The 16557-nt window shown below is 32.7% G+C and overlaps 1 protein-coding gene across 1 annotated transcript; it reads left to right on the top strand.

Annotated features, from left to right (window-relative positions):
- The first annotated feature begins 771 nt into the window (after positions 1–771).
- On the top strand, positions 772–16128 carry LOC106058911 (cilia- and flagella-associated protein 58-like). The gene is made up of 12 exons (XM_013216425.2): positions 772–910; positions 3652–3940; positions 4616–4724; positions 6280–6381; positions 6888–6966; positions 7306–7420; positions 7578–7762; positions 7939–8094; positions 9331–9492; positions 10343–10489; positions 11344–11511; positions 13874–16128. The coding sequence occupies exons 2-12, from the start codon at positions 3715–3717 to the stop codon at positions 14102–14104; spliced, it is 1680 nt and encodes a 559-aa protein (XP_013071879.2). The 5' UTR covers positions 772–910; positions 3652–3714; the 3' UTR covers positions 14105–16128.
- Positions 16129–16557: the final 429 nt, after the last annotated feature.

Genomic DNA, 16557 nt, shown 5'->3' on the forward strand with positions numbered 1-16557 from the left:
GGATTTAAAGCGAGACCAAAGGCCGAGCACACAGGGAAAACGTTTCCCATATTCATTCTCTGTACCACATCAACCGTGTAGGTGTCAGCCATGAAATGACCCATTGAGGAAAGGTGTTGTAAAAAGTAAAGTTTCCCCTTTCAGACCTTGCGATCTATGAGGCAGATCATGTTAAGATCAACTGTTTCTTTGGCCAACGGTTAACGAGGGTGTCATGTGGCCCAACACAACGACCAACCGCCTTTACTTTCCCCAACTAAAGTCAGGTACCCATCATAGTTGAGTGGACTCAGGGGCGCCCCAAAAATCACGAAATTCAAAATCCCAGTCTTCACTGAGATTCGAACCCAGGTTAGGAAGCCAAGCGATTAACCATTCGACCACTGCGCCCCCGAAGAAAGGTGTGGATAGTCAAATTTGTGTTGGGTCTTTCTTCCATCCCCGCCAGTGCAATGGACTCGGTCCTTAGGCGCCACAACGGCGCTCTTTTTTTGCTTCCCCTACCGGCCTAAATGTCTCCTCTAACGACCGTTTTCACCAGAGCGCCACGTTGAGGCTGACAATCATCGTCCGGGAAGTGCACTGTCAATAAAAGCCACCTAGTGGCAAGTTCATGACGCTACTGGTTGAAGGGTTTATTTGATCGTGTAAACGGTTAACACGCGAATGCTAAGGGAAGAACCGAAGAAAATTATTAGTCTTTTCACGTTTGTGTCCCTTTATTGAATTCGCATAAAAACAAAGACATAAAAAGCGAATTTGGATTAATCCGTTGGCTAGTTATTTCCCTTTACAAATGTTGCCTATCAACGAAAATGAGCGTTCTTCCTGTTCAAACAAGTTAAATTTTGGAAAATGTCCCAAATTTCTTCAATTTTCAACAAAGATTTTAAATTAAATGCACCAGGATGTATGTAATATGTTTTATGAAGCTTTTCATATAGATATAGAATCTAGATCTTCTATAAATTTAGATAGATCTAATATCTTATACTAATCTTAGTCTTAGATCTAGATTCTTATTCCAGAGACTGAGACACTGAGAGAGTGAGAAACTAGTAGAATACTAGAATATCTAGATTAAAAAACAACAACACTAGATGATAGATCTAGACTAGATCACTAGATTTTTTTTTCTATCAAGTACTTAAGAATTACTAATTTTATCTAGCTAACTCTAGATCTAGATTAAGACATAGACTATTAAAGTATACATTATTCATTATTATCATTATTATAAGATAGATCTTTCTTGAATGATCTAGATTTAACAATCTGTTCAATTTTTTTTTAAATCTAGACTTAGACTTATAAAAATAGACTATAGTCATAGATACCTGAATTTATTATATTTTTTTTTTTTGAAGTCAAGTGCATTAAATGAATAATGTTCATTAATGCAATAATTTTGAATAAATATTAGATCTAGAACTAGAATAGTCTAGATAATTTGTAACAGACACCTAGGCCTAGGCCTAGAGGAAAGAGGTATTGATGTGAACGATGTTTGATTGTTTTACCACAGCTGCAATTTAAAATCCTTTGCAGAACAGAAAGCAAGTTTTTTCTTATGTTTATTCAACAACAATGGTGTCTGTATATACAAAGCTGTTCTAATAAAATTTGTTACTCAGAGATCCTCAAAATGTGTGAATTTTTCTTTAGTATTTCTGGGTACAGCATGGAGAGAACATTTTCTCTGATAAATGCAGTGGACAAAGAGAGAACTAAACTATGCCTTGACTCAGTGAGAGGTATTATTCTCACTAAGTACAATTGGAAGAAAATGTCATGCCATGAGTTCCACACGTATGTTAGCACCTTGGATAAACTGCTGTGAAAAGTCCTTTCTTCTGAAAGCATGATTTGTAATACTGTTCCCCTAGATCAGCGGTTCTCAACCTTTTAAGCTCGGCCACCCTTTTTACAATCCCTCACTCTGCCGCGACCCCAACCCACCCTCACACATACAGCAATAGAAGAGTAGACAATAACATTCCACATTTTGATGTTCTTAGGCAACCCCTGGTAAATCGTCAATCGACCCCCAAAGGGGTCGTGACCCGCAGGTTGAGAACCCCTGCCCTAGATCCTATTATTTACTACTAGTCGACTGGCAGTGTAGCCCTGCACTTTCATAGGACCCACGCTAATTCTAGGTGCATAAATCATAAATTATTAAATGAAACCATTTTATAACTTATAACAGATTTCCCACGGCCTCCTGTCAATTTACCAGGAGCTCCTGGAAATCTCCTGAAATTGCAAAATAAATGAAAATGTCCTGGAAATATCTGGAAATTTTTGTATTTTTTGAAAACTCATACGAATCTCCTGAAATATATAGACAAAAATTGTCATAATGGGGTGTCATTCAATATGGAAAACGCCAATCCTACGCGAGGTAAAAAAAAACAGCATTATGCAATACCCGTAATTGTGGAATCTAGTGAAAGAAGCTTCTTGCGCCTCAAACTAATGAAGAATTACTTGAGGTCAACAATTCTTGTAGATAGATTGAAACATTTAGTAATTCTTGCTATTGAGCGTGATCTGTGTAGGAAACAGAATTTTTATGATATACTGTATGACTTCGCTACACCCAAGGCTCGTGTAGTAATTCTGTGCATAGTAAAGAATGAATAAAATACAAAGACGAATATATTTTCTAATACAAACTCTTAATTTTCACTTATTATCCATATCCCTACCCAAACTGGGCCCTGCGAAATCCGTTTCGCATTTGCCCTACAATGGTTAAGTCTGGCCTTGCTACTTAGTGACGGGTGAATACAGGGTAGATTACTTGTTCTATTTCCATGACTTCTTTGTCACAATGGTTAAGTCCAGCCCTGCTATTTAGTGTCGGGTGAATACTACTTGTTCTCCCCCCCCCCTCCCTTTTTTTTTTCGCCTCTAAAATTACGTGGAGTAACTCTGGTCCATCCAACTTACAGAAATAAAAGAGTGATCTTTCCATTACTTAGTGTCCAAACTCTTGAGCCATGAAGAAAATTATATATATAGATATTTTTTAATGAACTAAATATAAATTCGGTTTTAAAAGTTTGCATTGTCTTTTTTTTTTTTTTTGGAATGCTATTTAATGAAATTTTAGTTTCATGTTTGTCAGTAAGCTCTAAAAATATATTATTTTGATAATTAAGTAATTATTTTTGTAAAGTTATATTTTTAATCCAATTACAAACTCAAAAGCCATATATGTCTACCTGTTTTTTCGTTTTTTTATTATTTATATTATAGTTGGAATCAATTTAATTGACATTTTCTTTAGGCCAATTATCACATTAATTTTGTTGTGATAGATAAGACCTATGTCTCTCCAGTCTCTCTGGTGTCTTGCTGGTCTTGAACTCTTCAGCTTTTTTTCTGTTCCCTCCCTTTGATCCATCAACATACTGAATTCCTTGTTCAATCAGCTCTCCATTCAAGAAGGGCTAAATGTTAATAAAAAATATTTTTTTAAGGAGATAAAATTTCAATGTATCATTTTAAGACCTTCTTAATATGGAGCTTTTTTTAAAATTTTAATTAATTTATATAATAACAATATATTCCCATTATTTGCTAATGAAACATTTTTTTGTGTTTTACTTGTTAGCTACATGTTTTTTTCAAATAAATCTTCAGCTTTCTGAGCTATTCCAAACAAAGTACTAAGCACCTTAATTCAAGATTTCTGCAAAGAGTGATATGATGGCTGACAAAATTTCTCAACCCCTTGGATCCCAAACTCCTGATGTTCATGAGTGGCGACGATCTCTAAGGTCTCCTAGTCCAGGTCGTGGGCTACAAACGAATCAGAGTCTAGATAGCAGTCTGATTAAGACTTTAAGGTCTAGGTCACCTTCACCAAGATGCTCAAGAGACAGATTTCCAAGACAGTCGCGCAGTCCTTCTCCTAATGTCATGCGCAAAGGTAGCCATTTCTATCAGCTTTTCTGAGTGTAGAAATAATTATACTTTATACATCTAATTAAATTTATAATTACTACTTTCTATTTTCAATCATTTTTATACAAACAAAATGAATATGAATATAACTATAAATATTTTTTGTCGTGCTCTTTTTCTTTTCTTTTTAGTACCCAAAATTTATTGCTAATAATAAATTTTTTTACATATATTTAGTTTAGTCTTTTAAAATTTGTGTATGGTATTAGTAAAATTTTATAATGTAATTATATATATATATAGATATAGACAGTGCTTTTTTTGTACAAAAATAGATGCTGGTACTCAGTGACTGATTGCCTAACTTTTAACTACTAATAAATTAATAATTAACCTTAAAATATGAGAAAAAGAATAATTTTTTCCCCACATCGAAAAGATACCGGTATGACGGACCAGTTCGTACCGTCACAAAATAAGCACTGGATATAGATATCAAGATATATATATAGTTATATATATATATATATATATGGCTCCTTCTCTTTTATGTAACAATGGATACGCCTAGATGAGTCACTGGTTATAGTAATTATAAAATCTTTTAATAAAATAGGTTTTAAAATGTTGTATATTTCTTTAAATCTCCTGGTTATTTAAAATGCTTAACACAATGTTATTTCTTACATTTTTGCTGGAGTGTCAACAATGGATATTCCCAAAAAATCATCCATGAAACATTCCAGTGTAGTCAATGGTCTACGTAAAAGTATTGGAGCAAGCTTAACTTCAGACCTCAGTTTGAGCGGGTAGGTATAGTTCATTTTAAAACCTTTTCCTGCAGTAGTTCATTTTAAAACTTTTTCCTGTCTTTTTAGGTAAACTGTGTAAATGTTAAATTCATTTGTGATAGTAGCTAAATAAAAGTTTCTTTTAGACATTTGAAACTTCATAAATGAACCAATATTATGTATTATATTGTAAGGCCAAAACTTCTACCAACTTTCTTCAGATAAAGCCTCAGATACCGGTAACTAAAAAAAAAATGTATATTACTCAGTAGTATTTTGAAATCCTGATCTGATGAAATGATCAAAATCTCTTAAGCCCAAAGGACCCAAAAAAAATTGTGCCACTGTCTCCCTCTTTTATTTCTTATCTTCTTATCTTATCTTATAAAATACAGATGTTACTTCAAAAAAAATTATTATGTCCAATGCGTGTCCGTTGGTCAACCTAGTCATGCATGTTAATCAATGGGAAATAATTGGTTTTCCTGGCTGGCTCAGTTTCCTTTGTAACTTCATAAATGAACCAATATTATGTATTATATTGTAAGGCCAAAACTTTTACCAACTTTCTTCAGATAAAGCCTCAGATACCGGTAACTAAAAAAAAAATGTATATTACTCAGTAGTATTTTGAAATCCTGATCTGATGAAATGATCAAAATCTCTTAAGCCCAAAGGACCCAAAAAAAATTGTGCCACTGTCTCCCTCTTTTATTTCTTATCTTCTTATCTTATCTTATAAAATACAGATGTTACTTCAAAAAAGATTATTATGTCCAATGCGTGTCCGTTGGTCAACCTAGTCATGCATGTTAATCAATGGTAAATAATTGGTTTTCCTGGCTGGCTCAGTTTCCTTTGTAATGCATAAGTTAATTTGAGTTGTTATAAAAGAGCCAAGTTATATTTCTGTACTTCAACGCCAGTTCTTAAGAAGAGTACTATAACACTAGTTTCCATGGAAATGTACACCAGTTAGCATTGGGGAATAGTATAATTACCACTGGGAATGTTCCACATTATTACCAGTTACTATAAAGCTTGCACTTTTCTTACTATTTCATTAATAATTTGGAGCTTCAAGAATGGAGACATCTTCAGTGTTCTACTTGGTTTTGCCTGGTCCTGTGGTTTGTGCACTGGACTGTCGTTTTGATTTATCTATGGTCTCGGGTTCAAACCCTGCCCGCTCCCATCCCCCATTGTCCTGCGGGAGGTTTGGACTAGGAAGTAAACTATCTTCAACTCTGAAGGCACATCCGAAACATGTAAAAAAATTTTTTACAAACCTAATTCCCTGAACTTTTTTTTTCACTCCCACTTGTAAACCAATTAGAGTATTAATAGAAAACAGTTCTCACATTAGAATGGACTTCAAACTAGATTTTTTATGGCTTAACATCTGAGCCAACTGTATTCCTAAAAACCAGATTAACTAAATGATTTATGATAGCTCAAATTTTAGTACCATTTAGAAATGAAACTCTCTGTTATTATTAGTCTTTATTGAATCCTGTATAACAATTTATGCTTATCTTTATGCCACTGTAAACCATGATACTTGTACTTTCAGTAAACTCAATAAATCTGTGGGCAACTTGGCAAATATTGAAGCTGAATATATCAAAAACCTTCAGCAACAAATCTATTTCCTTGAACTAGAATCTAACTACCTGTATCCTTTCACTTGAATGAGAGTACAAAGCATTTTGATTCTTTAATTAAGAGTAAGTCTGTAGGTTTTTATTTTGCTAAATAAAAAAAGTAAAGTTCCCCTTTCAGACCATGCAGTCTATAGGGCAGATGATGTTAAGGTCATCTGTTTCTGAAACCAACAATTAATGAACAAGGTGTCATGTGGCCAGCACTTTCCCCAACTAAAGTCAGATACACATTAGAGTTGGGTGGACTCAGCGGCACTCTTAAAAATCCTGAAATTCAAACTCGTCTCCACTAGATTCAAACCCACGACCCCAGGTTCAGAAGCCAAGCACTTTAACCACTCAGCCACCGCTACCCCATTATGAAAGGTATATTTCTTGAAATAATTTTTAATAAGCAATGAAGTGCTGACATAAAAAAAATGTAAAAAAATGAATCAATAATAAACCTAAATTGAACATATGTATTTGTGTAGTTGGACTTGGTGTGGTATTTAAGTTACAGACCTTAACTGAACAGACGTGAGCAAGCAAGAAAAGCCACAGAAATGCACCCACAGATGACCCATGAGGCTGAAAAAATGTTACAGAAACTAAGAGTAAATATTTTACTTCTATAATTAATCTTTCCCATTATAATAACAAAACTGTTTTCATTTTAATTGCATAAAATTTGTTTCTCACAAGGTGCAAGACTAGTTTTAACTCTTTCTCTCCTAACCGACGATACCAACGTTGATTCCATCAGAACGTGTTAAATAATAACGGAGAGAAAGATTTAATTACACCTATCTTACATATTCTCTGTTAGCACATACATACACTGATGTAATTCTAAAAAGTAAAGCATGCATAAGCCATATTCATGTTTTAACTACTCTGGCAGTATTTGAAAGTTAATTGTCTTATCCTATTAAAATTCTATTTTGTTAAATAAGGAAATGCAAACCCAGATTGACAACATGGACATGGAAATGAAGAGAAAAGAATCCAGCATTGGTATCCACACTTCTGAAAAAGAAAGATTGCAAGAGCAATTACAACATGAGAAAGGTTGGATGAACTATTTATTGGTTATGCTTTTAACTTTAAATTTGGTTTCATTGACAACTTGTTTTAACTTAAGACTATATTTTCATTTCTTCTAGTGATACATTTTTATACGTCAATGATCATCATTTCCTGTAAAAAAAAATTTACATATCTACAGACAATCACCTGAGGGAGAAGCGTCTCCTGACGGATGAACTCGTCACCATGAAAAAAGATAAAGATAGGCTACAGAGAGAGCTTGCCCATAAAGATGAACAACTCCTTGAAGCCAAATCAGAAATCGACAGAAGTGCACTGGCCTTAAAGAATGCAGAGCTAAAGATAAACACTTTGAAAGCACAAGTAAGTCTTAGATCATCCATAGCACAAACCTTTTTTCTTCTTTTCTTTGTAATTTTATCTGTAACTTTGAAGAATCAACCTTGCTTAATATGTAGAATGCCTTTACAGATTTATTTCTTTATTATAAGACAGCAAAAGTTTGTTGAGCAATTTGTTGTTGTTTTATTCTATATCAGTTAGAACAAAGAATTGAACAACATAACCTGACCCAACTTGCACTAGAAGAAAAAAGAACTCAGCTTCTTAGCACTGAGACCCAGTTAAGAGAGACAGAAGAGAAGTATTATTCCAGTACAGTCACAATAAAAGACAAGCTGACTCAAGACCTAAGAGTATGTTTTAATTGTGTTTGAAGATCAAGGGCTTTACTATTTTTTTATTCTCTTTCGCACTTCTATTTAAAAGTATTTTCTCTACAAATATATGTTATTTTATTACCTACATAAGAAATGATTCCTCATATCAGTGTTTCCCAAATTGTGTTTTGCGGAACCCTAGTGGTCAGCGAGGTCTGAATAGGTGTTCAACAAACTACTGAGGTAATTATCTAAAAATAAATAAGCAAAGTGTTTGCTAAACACTCAGAATGTGCAAAGTTAGCGAAACACTGCCTTATATGGCTCAGCCAGGATTAAAATTCCAATTTAAAATTTAATTCTACTTTTGATTATTAGTCATTGGAATGCTCCTGAGTATGATTAAAATGTTCCAGATATTCTGTTTATTGCACAAACTACTGCAGTTAATTAGATACAAATTCATCTTTTTTTTTTAATTCCTACTATTAACTTACACTGTCTTTCATGGGTGGAAGGAAAAAGTTGGAAGCATAAGTGTGCAGCATGGTGCGAATGTGAAATGGTGCAAATGCATGTTTAATAAAAAAAAATAAAAAAGACAAGAGGAAATTAACATCTAATGGAGATATTCCAAAATTGTGTCATGAAAGTTCTAGACAGTATTTATAATTAACACTAACGTTGTGGGTTTCATACTTTATTATATTATTTGAATATAAAACAGAAATTTATTTTAGAAAAAAAAATATTTATATTATTATTTTTATATCTTGCAATATGGTATTTTTCTATGAATTGAAAGTTTTATTTAGATATTGTGAAAAAAAAAAGATATAAATTATCTTTTTAGATTACACACTCACTCATATGTTCAAAATAAATTTTGATTTAGAAATTATTATTATTATTATTATAGCTTTTATATAGCGCTACTTTCATGCTTATAGCATGCTTAGAATGCTTTTGGTCCAATCTCATTTGTGGACCAGTGGGGGAAGGGGTATCTAGGAGTTGGTTTTCCGTGCTGCCTTTAGGCGCTCAGTAAACACAACTCTGCCCGAGTCGGGTGTCGAACCTCTTCTAGGTAGCCAAGCCAAGTTCAAGCGCATTACTTTGTAATAGTCAATCTTATTATAAAAACTGACCAATTAAACTTCATGATTGGAAGTTATGTTCTTCATGTGTATCTTCAATTACAAAAAAATCTTACCACCCACTGCACAAATCACAAAACTTTTTACATGACAAAGGCTTATATCTTATACAAAGGATGAAATCCGACTGTTGCATCAGAAAGTCAAAGAAACAGAGCTCAGTGCAGAAAAAGACAGATTTCTGCGAGATAAAATTTCTGAAGAAATGTCCAGTCTTGTCCAAGAGAATTCTGCTCTCAACCAAAGAGTTATGGAACTTACTAAACAGCTGGAGAGGGTATGTAACTGAAATTTAACATTTTTAGGTAAAAATCATTTACAACTGTTCCTTTTTCTTTGCTTGCTCCCCTTGCTTTCTAATGCTTCTACTTGTTATTTAACATAATTTGATGGAGGCACAGAGCACTTGGCTTCCAAACCTGGGTCTCGGGTTCGAATCCTAGTGAGGACTGTGATTTTTAATCTTTGGGTGCCTCTAAGTTCAACCAGCTTTAACGCGTACCTGACATTAGTTGAGGAAAAGTACAGGCATTTAGTTGTTGTGCTGCCCACATGACACCCTCGTTAACTGTGGGCCATAGAAACAGATGATCTTTAAATCATCTACCCTATAGATTGCAAGATCTAAAAGGGGAACTTAACTTTTTTTTTTTATTTAACATGAATTTGTTTTCTGAAAAATTTGCACTTTGTATAGTCCTAATTCTAAATCTTTTAGATTTGACATGTCAATATGCCTATTGATTTATATTTCAACTATTGTGTTCGATAAGAGTTGTCATTGACAATTAATTACAACTTATTTACTAAATAGATGATCTATAACAGCTGGGACTGCATTTGAATATATCAGCTGCGGGAATAGAGGGAGAACTGCTGAGTGCAGGGCATTGTTCTGACCATAGCTAATGCTAAAACAATATTTAAACAATTTTTGGAAAACAAATATTATAAAATATCATTTAAATATGGTTTATAAATGTCTTAAGTAAGTTAACTTTTTTGTTTTTCTTATTTGACCATTCAAATATGTAAAAACGTTTAACTAAGATTATGATTTCACTTGATAAAAATATTTTATAGAAACTCATGTGTTTTTAATCTTTTAATCTGTTCATCTTCTATAGGAGAAGGAACTAAGGGAAACAACTGATCATCGTCACAAACAAAGTATAGGAGAGATGGTGAGTCTCAAAGACAGGCTTCAAGAAATTGATAGACTGAGAGATGAGTTGCGCTTAGAAAAAGAAAGATCCAGACAGTATCTTGAACAGGTTAGAACTTGTTTTAATTTTATTCATTTTCTAGTAAGATAAAAATATAAACATACATCAATATAAATCAAAATAAAATTGTTCAGCTTCACAAAAAAAATAAAAAAAATTTCTAATCCATACTGTAAAAAAAGAAAAAAAACAGTTTTTGTTTTTAGGAACAGGGTAGGGAAAAAACTTTAAACTTGTTTATAATTCCTCAATGTGTGTACTTAGGGTACCTTTAGGACTATCATTTTGAGTAAAACTGAAAACATGATACCATGGAAAATGTTCTTTGTCTTCTTTGAATTTTTAAATGAACAAAATATTTTTCCTTAAATTTTATTTAGGCCTTCTAGAGGTTATTGGCAAATCTAATAAGAAAAGAAGAAATGATTTTACATTTTTTAATGCACCACTGACATTTGGTAGCTTTCATTGCACCGGCTCACATTAATGTTTCAATGTCCAGTACTTATATATAGCTGGCCACTATTTTCCTTTATAATGAATCCTTATAGTAATAATGTCTAAAATATCAATCAGCCAATCAACTTCCCTCTCAATGGTTGTATTGTTTAAGAGTCGTCATTGAGTGGTCTCCCTTTTTGAAGCCCCAAAACATGAACATATTATTTTTTAACTACAGTGTTTGTTATGTTAGTACTTCCTTTGTCGATTATTGAACTGATTGATTTTTACAATGTTATGTATTCTAACGCTGATTTTAATAGTCCCTGATTCAAACTAAAGCTTTGGAAATAAATAAAATGTTATTTATATCTAATTCTTTATAGTAACTTAGAAGTTCTTTTGATACTAAAAGATACTTTGAAAACAAATGTGGGAAACTGTTTATTACTTTTTTAAAGCTAACTAATGAAGAATCAACACATAAAAGAACAGATCTGCAAATCAACACCCTGAAGTCGCGTCTAACAGAATCGGATGGGATGCGCAGTGTGATGGAAGCTGAGAATGAGCAGTTGAAGAAAGACAAAGTCCTGCTAGTTGATCATGTGGCTGAGATGCAAAGAAAGGTAGAACAGAGAGTTTGTTGGATTGAATGTTCTAGTATTAAAGGTAGAACAGAGAGTTTGTTGGATTGAATGTTCTAGTATTAAAGGTAGAACAGAGAGTTTGTTGGATTGAATGTTCTAGTATTAAAGGTAGAACAGAGAGTTTGTTGGATTGAATGTTCTAGTATTAAAGGTAGAACAGAGAGTTTGTTGGATTGAATGTTCTAGTATTAAAGGTAGAACAGAGAGTTTGTTGTATTGAATGTTCTAGTATTAAAGGTAGAACAGAGAGTTTGTTGATTGAATGTTCTAGTATTAAAGGTAGAACAGAGAGTTTGTTGGATTGAATGTTCTAGTATTAAAGGTAGAACAGCGAGTTTGTTGATTGAATGTTCTAGTATTAAAGGTAGAACAGAGAGTTTGTTGATTGAATGTTCTAGTATTAAAGGTAGAACAGAGAGTTTGTTGGATTGAATGTTTTAGTATTAAAGGTAGAACAGAGAGTTTGTTGATTGAATGTTCTAGTATTAAAGGTAGAACAGAGAGTTTGTTGATTGAATGTTCTAGTATTAAAGGTAGAACAGAGAGTTTGTTGGATTGAATGTTTTAGTATTAAAGGTAGAACAGAGAGTTTGTTGGATTGAATGTTCTAGTATTAAAGGTAGAACAGAGAGTTTGTTGGATTGAATGTTCTAGTATTAAAGGTAGAACAGAGAGTTTGTTGGATTGAATGTTCTAGTATTAAAGGTAGAACAGAGAGTTTGTTGGATTGAATGTTCTAGTATTAAAGGTAGAACAGAGAGTTTGTTGATTGAATGTTCTAGTATTAAAGGTAGAACAGAGAGTTTGTTGGATTGAATGTTCTAGTATTAAAGGTAGAACAGAGAGTTTGTTGATTGAATGTTCTAGTATTAAAGGTAGAACAGAGAGTTTGTTGGATTGAATGTTCTAGAATTAAAGGTAGAACAGAGAGTTTGTTGATTGAATGTTCTAGAATTAAAGGTAGAACAGAGAGTTTGTTGGTTGAATGTTCTAGTATTAAAGGTAGAACAGAGAGTTTGTTGATTGAATGTTCTAGAATTAAAGGTAGAACAGAGAGTTTGTTGATTGAATGTTCTAGTATTAAAGGTAGAACAGAGAGTTTGTTGGATTGAATGTTCTAGAATTAAAGGTAGAACAGAGAGTTTGTTGATTGAATGTTCTAGAATTAAAGGTAGAACAGAGTTTGTTGGATTGAATGTTCTAGAATTAAAGGACCAGATAAAGAATTTTTTTTTTTGTTTGTTTATGAAATAGTGAGAAAGGGGAGAGTGGGGCTGAGAGGCCAAAACCACTTGGCTGTGGCTGGGCCACCTAAAAAGGGGTTTCAAGTTTAAATCCCAACTGGAGCAGAGTTGTGTTTACTGAGCCCCTAAAGACAACACGGAAACCCTCGCCCAGATACCCCCTAGCCCCTCTAGTCCACACATGAGATTGGATCATAGCCCACTGAGCATGCTATAAGCATGAAAGATGCACTATATAAAAGCAACTAAAAATATAAAAGCAATTTAAAAAAAAAAATAATAGAGGTGTTTATCTTAGCTTATTATAGTTCTTTAAAAGAAATGATGCTCTTGTGCTATAGATAAGAATTTCTTTCTGCTGACTTGTTGATTGTAATACTGAGCATCCCTTAAAACTGGCATTGACAGCATTTACAGGCTTTAGATTTTAAATATTTAGTTTTGATTTAGTATTATTGTTTGATTTACATTCTGATACTTTGTGATAAAGGGAGCTAACAATGTTAAGCTTATTGTAGCTTTTGAAAGTTTTAGTACCAACGTTTTTATTTATTAAAAAACAGGACAGCATCATTCAATGTTAAGCCTACATTACGTTTGTTAACAGCCCTATAATTAAATTATTATTATTATGATATGAAATTAAAAAAACATTTCCTTCTTGACATACAATGCCCTTATTTTTTTATACCCTTATTGGTTATGGGTCAGTGCTATTTAAGTCACTTCCTTTAGCCAACATTTTGCTGCTCAGCTGAAGACTCTTTTGCCCTCTGTGATCAGTTGCCCCAGTTAACACAAATACACTGGATAATTTTTTCCACAAGTTTGCATTAATTAATTACGATAATGATTTTACACTTAAAGCTATATCCATGTAAATCACTGCCTGGTCGTGCATTCTGCGCTATGGACTGTCATTCAGTTGTCACAGTAGTCCCGTGTTCATACCCTGCCCACTTCCATCATCCTGTGGGAGGTTTGGACTAGAAAGTAGATTATCTTCAACTCTGACGGAACATCTGAAACATGTCAAACATTTTACAAACAAAATTTTCCCAAACGGTTTGTCATGTGAACTAAATATTGTTCTACAGCTGGAAGACAAAGACAGAGATATCTACATGCTGAAATCAAGTGTTGGGGAGCTAGAGACTAAGTTTAGGAGTCTTGGCTTACAGAAGACTGTTGAATTGGACCAGCAGAGGCTGCGCTGGGAAGAGTTTTCTCGCCTGGCTGACAGCATGAAGAGTCTGTCCCAGACCATGATGTCCCAGACTGTATACAGCAGCACTCAAACACCAAGGACACTGCCACAGCAATATTAACATTCTGTTGGATGTCATTAAGGGAAGAAAATACAAATTAGAAAAGTAAAGTTATCTCATAATTATGAATTTGTCTACAGAGCACAAAAAGGTGCTCTCCTTTTTTTTTGTTTTTGCAAATATTTCATAATACCACAATTACAAAATATTATTTTATTTTACATCCAATAGTTCATTACATATCTCAACCTTGTATTAAAACTTAGAGAATAAGCTGCAATGCACAATCAATATTCTTTTTTTGTTTCCATGTTGAAATTAGCCACACTACATATTTGTATTAGATTTTTTTTTGCTTTGGTTTTAGTCTTTCATTTGCTAATTTGCTACATATAGATTCTTGTTATATGAAGTTATTGTAATCACTTAATAATGAGTCAAGTTTCTGTCTAAGTCCTGTGCTTACAAAATAAACAATAACATGAAATAAAACAATATTTACTTTAAAGTTATTCTTAAGCTTTTTTTAGTATCAATAAAAAAAAAAAAAGAAAAAGCATTGTCATCGTCAGTATGAATTTATTAGAAGACTTGTAGACTTCCGGGACAAATCATACATTCTTTAGTGTTATTAAGTTGAGAAACCCTTAAAATTATCAACTACTCGTTTTTTTTCAAAATTAAAAAATGTACCTTTTTTATGTTTATTTAATATCAATTTTGCTTATTATAAAACAAACTATTCATAAAAACATTTGGTTATACATTCTTTATAAATATTCTTTATATGCATTTTATGTAAGTAATTAACATAACTGTGTACAAGAAATTAGTCTATATTGATTATATTTTCTAAATGCTTATGATTATATTTTTTAAATATTTTTATCATTATGACAGCTGTGATCTATGTGTTAATGTATACACATACTATTTAAATGATTATAATATATCACATTTTATTTAAAGAATTTTGTATTTGTGCTATACCTATATCTCTACAGTCCTGCCAAAAGTTCTTTTGTATTTGTGTTTTTAGTCACAATAAAAATTGTCCTGCAGTTACTTTTTCATTATTCTGTAGCATGTTTCTATAACTTATTGTTAGTTCATAACCCAATGTGTGTGTACAAAGAAAACTGTCTCATTGTTGAATGTCATTGATAATGTTGTGGTAATGTTGTGATAATGTAATGATAATGTTGTGAAAATGTAATAATAATGTTGTGAAAATGTAATGATAATGTTGTGAAAATGTAATGTTAATGTGCATGTTTTGGTTTTATTGTGTTTTTTTGTAACAGCCCTGAGCTCATAGTGGGGCAAAGTGGCTTAATATAGTAAATGAGAAGTCAGAAGTTCAAATCCTAACACTGGGATTTAGAATTCTGGATTTTAGGATCTTCGTGAGTGACACCCAACGTTAATGGATACTTTCCTTAGAAAAACTCCTGGAAGTTAGTTTTTGTGCTGGCCACATGTCTTTCTTTAAATGTTGTCTGTAGAAAAAGATGAGCTTTAGATCATTAGCAGCCTGGAGAGTCTGAAAGCTGAACTTTACTGAGTTCATGATATCATTCCTTGTTTCTCAGGTCTCCCTCAAGAGGAAAAAATTATCTACTGCTTGATGTTTCCTTCTAGTGCTTCTTTTTTCTCTCTCTCTGTGTAGAACTGGTCACTGCATTGTAATATTGAACAAGTTTTGGGAATCATTTCATTAAAGTTTGTACCGTCTCAGTAAACATTGCATTTCTTGATCAGCATCAGAAATTATCATTGAAATAAAAAAATATTATTAAAAGTATATTGAAAATGTAACATGTAACAGATATAATTAATTATGTTTTTTTTTTCTGTTTTATTTTACTTTTTATAATTGATGTTAGTGAAACAATTGTACATTTTGAGTTTTACAGATATATATGCTATGTTAGTAGTTTATAGTTTCTTAAATTTAGATTACTTAGTGTAAAAAGTATGTATTTTTTTTAGGTAATTTTTCAAAATGTAGAATATATTTATTAAAGACTGTGATATCTGAATTAACAATAAAACTCATTTGGATAATAAACTAATAAACTGCATGTATGTATTAATTTGTGTGTTCACAGTTCCTATGATATTGAAAATATCTCATTGGTTAAGTCCAACAGAGCTATTAACTACTTTCTGCACTGAATAGTAATTAGCGTTTTACGATTTTGGACAAGGTGGACTCAATTGGTCACACAACTAAACTTGGAGGGCTTTCGGAGTCAGGGGCGGACTGGGTGTCAAAATCGGCCCGGGGATTTCTATCATGTGATGCACATCTATTTCTAGGTGTACCTTTCCTCAAAATCATTGTTACGTTTGATAATGTATCGATATGCATGCATACAGTGAACTCTATTATCTTTATAAGCAATATAGCATCTTTTTAAATCAGCAATTATGTAGGCCCCAAAAAGATGAAGCCTACTAGTAGCACTGTCTACATTTTATTTTCGGAAAATGTGTTCGATTAAAATAGT

Source organism: Biomphalaria glabrata, chromosome 17, assembly GCF_947242115.1.
Source record: "Biomphalaria glabrata chromosome 17, xgBioGlab47.1, whole genome shotgun sequence".
NCBI classification, from domain to species: Eukaryota; Metazoa; Mollusca; class Gastropoda; family Planorbidae; genus Biomphalaria; species Biomphalaria glabrata.